Consider the following 11,061-nt stretch of genomic DNA (forward strand, 5'->3'; position numbering starts at 1 on the left):
GTTAGATTTCTTCGTTTTTCTCTTTCTTTTCCTCCATTGTTAACTTCCTTCCGTGATTGTGCATGCATTTTACCTCCACCTTGTGCGTGGTTTTATCTCCGCTTTTGTGTGTATTCCTTTCCCTTCTCAAGTTCTTACAATGGCCTGCGGCACAACTAGTGATGGTGACGATGACACTATCGTCTACGAAGAGATGACATGCTTCTCCCATCACCCCTGCAATCACCACTCCCATCCCTACCTCCCTCACCTCCGCCATCACCGCCCCCCTCCTCACCTCTACATATTCCACTGTCACCTCCCCCTTCTCGATCACCATCACCGGCCTCATCCCCTCCACCATTCCATGCACAGCTGACCACTCTACCTTCACCAACCCCACCTTTGACATCATCGTCTCTATCATCACCCCCCACCATCTCCGCTACCTTCTCCCTCTTTTCTGCCACCATCATCATATCCACCACCTCTGCCATAACCTTTCCAGTAGAATTCGTAGGCGGGGAAAGATGTGCCTCCAATGACATCGTCATACCCCCTGATTTGTCCACATTTTCTCCTTAAATTTTCTTTCGGATTTTAAGAACTGCTATGTCTGTCGGTAGACCCATATATTGACAACACCATATTTGAGAATCGAGCTGTCTCTCCAAGCAACATGGTTTCGCTTTCAATGGAGAAACGCTTTCAAGCGGCGTTTTCCGTTGGGACCATTGGCATATGTCTCACCCTTTTCATATTTCACCCTTGATATCTCACTGGGTAGCACGCTATACAACACTAAGGCCAAAGTTTTCATTAGAGTCGACATCACAAAGAGCCTTGTTGGAGGACTCGATGGTGGTGTTCTTAGAGAGTGTAGTTTGGGCATGTGGTTGGCCATTATTCTTGAAACATTGGGATTGGGTTTCCATATCCCCTCGTTTTTTTTTTTTTATTATTTTTATTATTGTGTTTTTTGTCATATACCCAAACTACATGTAAGTTGTTCGCAACACTATCTCAAGGGTTTATTTTTGTGTTATCCAAACCCTAGCCTCGAAGACCCTGTTGATTCCATGTTAGATAGCGTCATTTTCCATTCCTTGGTTCTAGATACCTTGTATTCAGATCTTGTGTTGCTCATGGTTTTTTATATTTGAATGACCTTTCAATCACAAAAAAAAAAAAAAAAAATGATGAAAGAAAGAAAGAAAGATGCATGTCATTAGCCTTTTGTTGTTTCAGGTATTATTAGGAAACAAACAACAAAACGTATTTGAAACGAAACACTAGTTTAAACATGTTTTTGCTAACATATGTTGTACTCCCGGTGACACTGGTGTGCATCGGACGAATTTAGTCTTGATGATGAGGAGTTCATAATCCAAGCACAAGACCTACAAAAACTCAAACAACCTCGATACCGTCCCCCATTGCATGTGTACATCAAGGTGGGAAGTTCATAATCTATGCACAAGGCCTACAAAAACTCAAACAAACTCGCTAGCATCCCCCATTGTGTGTGTACATCAAAGTTTTAACAATTGGATCGGATTGGCTCATCCAAATCGATTCAGATCGAAATTGGCCGAGTTAACCTTGATTTCCACTGATATGGAATGGACGATTCCCATCTAAATTAATAGTCTTAGAGATATAAAAGATGATTCTAGGGTTTTTGAACCAGAATCGGCCGAAAAGATCCCAATTTAAAACCTTGGTGCACCGACATGTACATGAAGAAGAAACTATTGAGCATTACGATGTGCCCGTGGTATATTTTATCAAGACCATTTTGTTTTGATAGATTCAGATTAATGACAATGAAAATATTTAAAGATGAAGCTCAAGGTCTTCTTCAGGAGGTTAAGAAGGTAAAGATCTAGGTTGACGGATTGCGAAGATTTGGATTGATTCAAAAAAGACTTGGGAAAGTAATTTTAGTGACGGGGATCAAGTTATCGGTCCAAATTGATCCACAGGTAAGGTATAAGGGTAAAATGATGGAAGACACAATTTTTTGTTGTAGGAAGGGGTAAATCCGTCCGATCCCGAGTTTCTGACCGATACACAATTGTAGTCGTAGGGTAGGTGAGAAGGCGTAGCGTGTAGGGGGTATATAAGATTTCAAAACGATGGCATTGCCATCCTTTCCCCCCAAATTTAATCAGATCAGAATTCAACCGCGTTCAGTATACGGACGCGTTCTTCCCTATAAATTTGTATTTATGGGGCGGCGGAGCTCTCGCCTTCGAGCCTTTGCTCTCCGCTTCCCTCCCCACAATTTCTTCCGCGGCAACCCCATCCCTCCAAGCCCAATGGTAGGTTAGGGTTTTTTTTTTTGACATTGTTTGGAGGCCGACATGCCAAATCCTTATCCCCATTAAACCTCGTATTCGCTTCTTCCTTCCGCATTGCCACTGCGCTGCGGATTCAATGGCGTCTAGGGCTGCCGCGACCAAATCTAATCCATCCGAGGATCCGGAGGTACTGCGCATTTTCCTATCCTCTATCTGTCTAATATGTATATCTTCCAAGAAAACTAGACCTGAATGCTACTTCGTCAGTCGTCTTTTTGACTTGCATTGTTATTTACGATGATGACCGCTAATGGGGATTCGTTTGATTTTTGTTCCGTTTTTGGTGGATTATCGATGATACGGAAGATGCAAAATTCCGATTTCCCCGTTTTTTAGCTGAAAAAAATGTAGAGCCGTAGTTGTCAAAGGTTAATAAAATTATAATGTTGTGTAGATGATGGATGGGGATAACTAGCTTAGCTGAATTGGATTCATACTGACATCTTTGTCAAATGTAAGAGGAATAAGTACATGGCCAAGGAATATTTTTTTCTTTGTTTTAAAAGTTCAATATTAAAAATCTGGAGATCATTGAAAGAAACGTCTTATGGTTTTTGGTAGTCATTTCAAATCACACCATTCGTTAAATTGAGGTCGTACTTAATCCAATTAATTCCTTTCAAAATTGCAATTATTTCATCTTTATGTGATTTTCACCCTACTAATGACCTAGGTAGCATTGGATTTTTTTAATTGGGGGGAGGGGGTCTTATGTTTTGTCAGTTTCTTTCTTGCGGTAATGCATCACCATATGACTATACTTGGATGCTCATATGAAAACTGTGGGGTTTTTCTCGTTATTTTTTGAGAATTTGGGTTTTGTCAAGTTAAGGGGCTGAGAAACAATAACCGTGGAGGACAAAGAAATTTAAGAATATTCAGCAAGAGGTAGATTTAAAAGAAGATGTTTAATAGAAGGGAAAGACAAAAGAAATCATCTTGGATTTCAACTAGTATATTGAACTTATAGTAAAGAAAGTTCCAAGACATGTCCGAACCTAGTTTAGCAATCAAAATTAGAACTTTGATTATATTGGCTGGGTAAAGCACGCCTTCATATTTCTATGATGCAATCTTGAGGTTTTTACATGCCAACATTCAAGTTCACGGCTGATGTATACAGCTGCATAGTAGTGATTTAAAAGTTGACATTGCGGAAAGTAAATGTGGACTTCTTTTCACTGGAGCTTACTATTTTTGTTGCGCATGACCAATGTCCCAAATTATACCAAACTATCACATTTTAGGTTTTAATGTATTTTTTCTCCTTATTTCATGTTATACACCGTTCTTGCTGTTATTGTTGGGTTGGTCAGTTGGTCACTTTTTGTCTTGCTACAGATGGTGGAAGTGCAAGAAGTAAGTCAAAGTTCTAGGGACATTATTACTATTATTGATTCCTTAAAGAAACAAGTTGCGGCGGATCGAGGCATTTCTATAAAGGTGCATTCTTATGGTAACCGATTTTATCATTCTTTAGCTTATATCTTTGTAGATCTGGCCCTTAAACGTATATGTATTCACTCTATCTTTCTCAGAAAAGAATGGAAGAGAACAGGCAAAAGCTGATTGGTATCACAAACCATGTTTATAATTTGTCAAAGGAAAGGAGAAACAATTTGATGACTGATACTGATAAAAATATAGATTTATTGACAAAAAGGCAAGCTGATGCACTTGGTAAGTTAAATGGTCTTGATGTAAATAATGGTGAGAAGGATAACGATTGCTTTCAAGAAGACAGCCCTGCCTCATCTTCAGTTCTTTTAGGGGCTAGTTTTGCATCAAAGAGTGCTATTCGTCCTATCAAACTCCCGGAAGTCAAGAGATTGCCTCCTTATACTACATGGGTTTTTTTGGATAGGTATGCCAATTTGCCAAGACTATCATGTCTTTTGTTCATATGGTGTTTATCCATTCTTTCTTTTCCCTAATAATAGTTTATCCATTGTTTGTTGGTGGGTTTTGTTTTACATATTCTATTTATATTAGCATATATAACTTATATATGTTGTAACTTTTTGTTTGCTTGATTTTAAAATTTAGTTGTCTTGTAAGTTCGTCAGTCTAAGGATTTTTTATGTGCATGGTTATATTTTCAATTATTCAACTAACAGTGAGTGCAGTGAGTTCAGGCTTTGTAGGCGTTCACTCTCAAATTTTTTTATCATACTTTTTTCCAAAGAACTAGACAAGGGCTTGTCAATTTTCACGTCTTTAATTTTCAATCTATCAGTTGACCAATGCTAGTGTTCTCTGGGCTTGGACAAGGATACAAGCATCTCAAATCAGGATAGTGCTTGTCACTTGCTGACCAATAACATTTGGCCTGGATAAAATTGTATAATTTACAATAGTTGGATTGTGCATGAAATATATTTTTGTATTTGACTTGTGAGAGAAGCACAATTCTTTCGTTTACTAATAGGTGTTGCTCTTGCATGGGTTATGAAGTTTGGCTGGATGCCACTCGACATTGTCCTATTTATCCCTACTGGTGAACTAGTACTTGGTTACAATCTTCTCTCTATGAAATGATCCACAACGAGTGATGTAGATCCACATTATGGAAGGAAATATGAGAGGAAGAAGGGTCCAGCCTTAATCCACCTAAGTGGCTAGGGTCCAGCTAAGAAGCCAGCCGATCCACCTGAGTGGCTAAGTACAAATAAGGGCCAATTGGGCCCATCGAGTTGAGTAAGTGGTATGTCAAGTCCAAATTGTCTTAGGACTCTATTTATTTTCCACATAGGTTTATTATTCCTAGTTCAATTTTGAATTCCTAGTTGTAGTAGGAGTGTCTACTATTGAGAAACTTGCTCCTAGTTGAAGTAGGAGTGTCTAGTCTTATTGGGAAATTAGCTCCTAGTAGTAGTTTGATTGCTATTTTTCCCTCTATAAATGGAGGAGCCTATGTACTCATAATTTCGTATTTGAATAAAGAATAATTGCAGTCAATTGCTTAGAACAGTCGGGATAGCTGTGGGTGAAAAGCTCGGGCCGAGACAGCCGCTCCTCCCCTACTTTTCCCTTTGTTTCTTCTTGTTTAAAGCTTTTTATTTTATCCTAAAGTTACTGCTGTTGAAGTATATGACTGTTGTGAGTATTCAAAAGTTCAGATCTGTCCAAGTTACAAACCAGATTTGATTATCTCTCCTGAAGCCTGCGATTATTTCTCCTAGGTCAGAAAATCAAGAAAGCTTGTAACTTCACAACCAGCCATCAGAATCCTCTCAACTTTGGGGGTTTTTGTACCCTCCCTAGGGACTATCTACGCCCAAGAGTGCAGTTCAATCGGACTCCTACAGACCTGGACGCACCCTCTCTCTCTCTCCAGCTCTATAACATGCCTTTCTCTCTCCTATCAGGTTGTGTTTTGGGCTGATTTTGCTCCTATATGGGTATTGTATCCTTGGGGGTTTATTTGATGGTATTATTTCTTTGTTTCCTGGTTCTATTTGTATTGTTTGGGGTTATAAATTGCTGGGGTAGTTTCTTGTAATCTACTCCTGCATTAACTAGTCAGCTACCCTTGTAAGATAAGATTATTTTGTTGAGTCTGTTGAAGAATGGAAGAAATTTTCCCATAAGTTATTGTAGAAGTAATGTGGGATTTCGGAAAATTGTTGCTGGAAGATTATCGTTTTGAAGGGACTGCCATTGTAAAGTGTTTTTCTTTTAAGTGTTCAAAATGAAGCATGGCACTTTTTATGAATTGCCAATATCACAATGTAGCCTGATTTGCTCATTTTGTCATTGATAAATTCATGAACCACTTTAGCTTTCTCTGGTTATGTTTGAAAGAAAGGTTCTAGAGATATATTGTACATCATTCATGTTTTTAGTGAACCTTATTATATGCTTCAAGGTTTAGCCATTTCCTTGTGACAATTGTATTTGTTTCAAATTTGGTGCTTTGTGTATTTAAATTTAGGGTAAAAGGGTCCCAGAAGAACATTATTGGAACCCATCATAGATGCCCACTTCCTTTTTGCCACATTAATAAGATGATTTAGCAATCTGACCATTTGATGATGGGGAGCTCCTTGGGTATCTTAATATCAAATTTGATGGCCTATCTCAACCAAATGATCCACCATTTATGGGGTTTTCCCCTTGTTTTACAGTAGCTTTCCCCAAAGAATTGACATTTGCAAACTATTTTGATACCTCTATTATGCCATATGGAGAAATCAAAGTGGTATGGAATTTAACATATGATTAGGTAATGATATGAAAAACATAACCACTACATTTGGGGACTTCCAAAGCTTCCATATGGCAACTGTTGATAGTTGTATTGGGTGTGTGGGAAAGGAATGTAGAATGGGTGTGTATGAACCCTGCCTTAACTTGTATTGATGTAGTGTCTTTATATTACTTGCAAAATTTTTTTGAATTTTTAAACTTCTGCTAAATATTAGTGGCTGTGTATTAAATTTAATGCAGAAATCAGAGAATGACAGAAGATCAATCGGTGCTTGGCCGAAGGAGAATTTACTATGATCAAAATGGTGGAGAAGCTCTAATCTGCAGTGACAGTGAGGAGGAGTTAGCCGAGGAGGAAGAAGAGAAAAAAGAATTTGGTGATGTAGAAGACTATATCCTTCGGTTCGCACCCAGAAAACTTTTTGAGTTTGACAATTTGGTGCTTTTGTTTCTGTCTTTGCCCTTTGACTCATATCCTTTAGGACATTCTCTATTTTAGTCTTTGTGGTAGCCCATGATTGTATCTACAACATCTGCAGAATTAATTAATTTTGCTACTTGTTATTTCTTGTTGAGGTTATGTTGAGGTTATTATTTTTCGTATTAAATGACAATGTGACATGATTCCTTTAGCTTTTCCCTGTAATGGTTAACTAAATTATGGTGTCTTTTGGTTATAATTGGTTAGAGAATTTATATCGCTAACTGTTTATAATGTATGCATGTCCCACCTTAGGACTTGACATTGCGCTTTAACCTCTAATTTGATAGATGGGGAGGCATCTGAAAGGGGACAGACTGACCGGGTAGACTTGTGCAGAGAAAGCTCAAAAGCTACTAAATGGGGAACCCTGACATAAAATCATTGGTTTTTAACTATGATTCCTATATGGGAAATTAGTGGTGACCCAGTCTGGGTAACACCTAGGCATGGCCTAGGGAATCAGGCGGTCTGATTGAAGAGGGCTAGGTTTCCTATGGCATATGCCCAGGCACGGTTTGTGTGTGCCAAGGTACCTTGTCATGTGCCTGGGCAGCCAATTTGGGTGGGTGACTGCTTAGGTACTGAGGATTATCCTTATATTTTAATCAACCATATACAATTATTGAGATGTGTTAAATAATACATTTTTTATTTGTGGTGTGAGAAAGAGAAAACTAAATGATCAGTTCCTGCTGGGACGGTTAAGCTTCAAGCAGGAGGAGCATGTAAAGTATCTTTGCATACCGAACGCCTTTAAACAAGAGATGAGATAGGTGGGACTCAAAGGCTGATACATTTGTGGGAAAACCCTCATCATCTTCCTTCCTAGCCCAGCAATACCTATCAATATGTTTCACTCATTTTATTTGTACTATATGTATGTTGGAGCTATATCAAATATTTTTAAATGAGTCAAAATAACCCATTTTTGCCTGTTAACCTGGGAGTCCTCAGTTTGAGTACCCCTAAAAATGAAAGGTAGGTGGTGGATGCCTGATGACTGCTGCACTTTGTAGGTGTTTTGGCATCATTTCCTGACTACTGAACCACCAAGGCATCTGTTATCATATTTGTGCTCTAGAGAAATATGCTCTAATTGGGAAATGTGCATCCAAGCTTTATTTCTCTCTATAGCAGTGTGTTATAAGCTTGATTATGTCAGTTATTATGGTACACGATTTTGCAAAAAATGGACTGTTATCAAATTGGCCCTGACTGATACTCGTCAAGATTTAAGAAAACGATTTTGACCGAAGTCTGGTCGAAATCCTGCAGTAGTGGTTGGTTGGTTTCGTTTGACCATTTTGGTGGACAAATGGATGTATTTTGTGCTGAAACTTAGCAAAGACGCTAATTAAGTATCCCTAAACACAATGGAACCTTTAGATTGTTGAAAAACACACTCAAATTGTTAGTTTGGTTTCATACCCTAGGTTAGCAGTATACACCATACATTGCCTGTATATTTCTCAAAGATTGCTTTTGTTATTTATGATTTAGTACTATAACATACAAAATATAATGAAACCTATTAAAATATGCAATTGTAAGTGATGAATGGAACAAAATCATTTTTATATCAGTAAATTTTAAAGTATCACATCATAAGTGTAGTCACTGACTTCACATCAAATGTGCAAATAAGCAATAGTACCCTCCTTAGCCTCCTAATCTCTTACTCTTTGTCAATACTACACTGAGTTCCGGGCGTGTTGGAAAGATGAGGAAGATTGCTGCCGCTGACAAAATGCCCAAGATTTTTTTAACCATGATAGTTGCATTGGGATTTCTTCTTGTCATTTCCAATAGGTACATCACGCCTCCATGCTATGTCAGCCCCACTCCTCCCTGAGAAGCCATGGATGCTCTTCTTATTACTGTTGCAACAAAATGTGTCACACCATTAAATTTTCTACATCAATTAAAAATCTTATGGCAAAAAGAAAGCTATTTCCTAATTTCTACAATAACAACAAGAAGCCTTATCTCAATTTAATGGGGTCAGCTATATGGATCCATGCTAAAACAAAAAAGGAGAAATGAAAGTAGGAGAAATGGAAGTAACATGAAAGTAAAAAGAAAGAAGCCCAACACCAGTAAGTCAAGAAAATCTCAACATTACACCTAAGTCATATTTTTTCCTTGCTTAACACTAAATTTTTAAAATTTTTAAAAAAAATAATAATAACCTATTAACCAATATGTAAGTATGGAACAGCACATTAAACATCATTCTGAGTTGAAAATACATCTACAATACTTAAAAAAAATGTCACTAATTTTCCTACCAAAATAGAATATTTTCACGCACACACAAACACATTTATATATATATATATATATATATATTAAAATAAAAAAATTAATTTTTATTTTTTAAAAGTAAAATAACTTTTTTTAAGGAGAAAAAACGAAACTATGAGGCAGTCAGTGAGCTAACGGTGGCTAACATATATAAAGTTGAGCTCCAACCAAGTATTAACCCTTTTTAATTTTTCAAAAATTTATTGCTAGAGGATCAAATTTCAAACCAGAAAAGGAAAAGAAATAATTTTAAATAGAAAATAAAATCCAACTCCGTGTAGTTGTAGATCTGCTAGAACTCTCTGACAAATAAAGAATTGACGCTTAACTACTGCATATTTTCCCGATTTTTTGCAAATAGATACTATAGGGAAAAGGGTATTGCCTGAAAGTCTAGGGGTGTCAATCATGAGCCTGAACCGGTAGGCCCGACTGAGTCCGACTCGTTTAAGGCCCGACTTGAACCGGCCCGTTTAATAAACGTGTCAGGCTTTGGCCTAGCCCGTTTATTAAACGGGTGTTCACGGTGCAAGCCACTAGCCCGTCGGGTGCCCGACCGACCCGACTCACTTAAGGAGCCTGATAGAACAGACTCATTTAGCCCGACCGGCCCAACCCCCTTAAAAAATGCCTAAATACTTATCTTATTAATTCTACAAAATATGAGTAAAGAATATATAGGACTAAAATATCCACATTCTAAATGGGACATTCAATTGTTAAAAAGAATGTAATTCTTGCAACTTAGATTGCATTTTAAAGACATGATTCCCTTGGATATATATATATATATATATATATATATAATTCCCTTCGATCTTGCTAAATGGGACATTCAATTGTTATCAATTGTTCAATTGTTATCAATTTGTTCAATTGTTAAAGAGATGATTCCCTTGGTTAACGAATTGTGAATGTTTTCCTCTAGTAGTTTTAAAGCCAATAGTTTAATCACTTTAAAAAAGGATTTTAGGGTAGGCATGTTTAGAGCCCGTTTAGAATTAAATAGGTTCATAGCCCGTTTAAGGTCCGTATAAGGCCTGTTTAAGGTAGCCCGATTAAAGCCTGACACCGACCGGCCCGATTACGTACCGTACCATGTCCCCCCAAATCTAGGCCCACTTAAGTAAATGGGCATTTACAGTGCAAGGATTTCACACCGCCAGCCCGGTTTAGGCTCGACCGAGACCGGCCCGGCCCGGCCCGACCGGACCGATTGACACCCCTACCTGAAACCATGAATCTTCAAGTATTCTCCCTCAAATCCACCAAAATATTAGCTGTAGATGACTTGTATTAGCCTCTGACAACTTGTTCCACCAAGAGTTGGAAGTGGAATGACCAAAATAAAGGTAAAAATGAAGTTTTGAGGCTAACTGGAGGTTTCGGTTGAAATCATAAGTCAAAATGGGTCAAAACAGTACCCATTTCGATGGCTGTGTTTATTTATTTTTATTTATTATTTATTTATTTTTTAATCTCAAGTGGTTGTTCCATTTCGGTGAACGGAACAGCAAGACTGGAACTGACTGATATTTGGACCAAAACATGTAAATTTCGGTTGAAACTTGGAATGCCTAGTGTTTTGCATATGCTTTCATCTCGAGCCAGGTCAAAACCATAGTTGTCACGGCGTCAAATCGATCCAAGGCGGTGGAGGGGTGGCTAATCGATTTGGCGATTAATCGCCCATTTTGGCGTTGCCATGGCGGTCAAATCGCC

The 11,061-nt window shown here is 38.0% G+C and overlaps 2 protein-coding genes across 4 annotated transcripts in view; one reads left to right on the forward strand and one right to left on the reverse strand.

Annotated features, from left to right (window-relative positions):
* Positions 1-176: 176 nt before the first annotated feature.
* On the reverse strand, positions 177-527 carry LOC122076353 (loricrin-like). The gene has a single exon (XM_042641659.1). The coding sequence runs from the start codon at positions 525-527 to the stop codon at positions 177-179; it is 351 nt and encodes a 116-aa protein (XP_042497593.1).
* Positions 528-2,134: 1,607 nt separating this feature from the next.
* The window catches only part of LOC122076573 (histone-lysine N-methyltransferase CLF-like), a 39,667-nt gene continuing 30,740 nt past the window's right edge, over positions 2,135-11,061 (forward strand). For 2 of the 3 annotated variants that reach the window (XM_042641949.1, XM_042641950.1), the window contains exons 1-4: positions 2,135-2,469; positions 3,684-3,785; positions 3,881-4,206; positions 6,792-6,953. In XM_042641949.1, the coding sequence (XP_042497883.1) occupies positions 2,419-2,469; positions 3,684-3,785; positions 3,881-4,206; positions 6,792-6,953 (641 nt within the window). In that variant the 5' untranslated portion in view covers positions 2,135-2,418. The remainder of the gene's footprint in view (positions 2,470-3,683; positions 3,786-3,880; positions 4,207-6,791; positions 6,954-11,061) is intronic. The other variant, XM_042641951.1, reaches the window with a different exon arrangement.

This window comes from Macadamia integrifolia, chromosome 4 (assembly GCF_013358625.1).
Source record: "Macadamia integrifolia cultivar HAES 741 chromosome 4, SCU_Mint_v3, whole genome shotgun sequence".
Taxonomy (NCBI): Eukaryota; Viridiplantae; Streptophyta; class Magnoliopsida; order Proteales; family Proteaceae; genus Macadamia; species Macadamia integrifolia.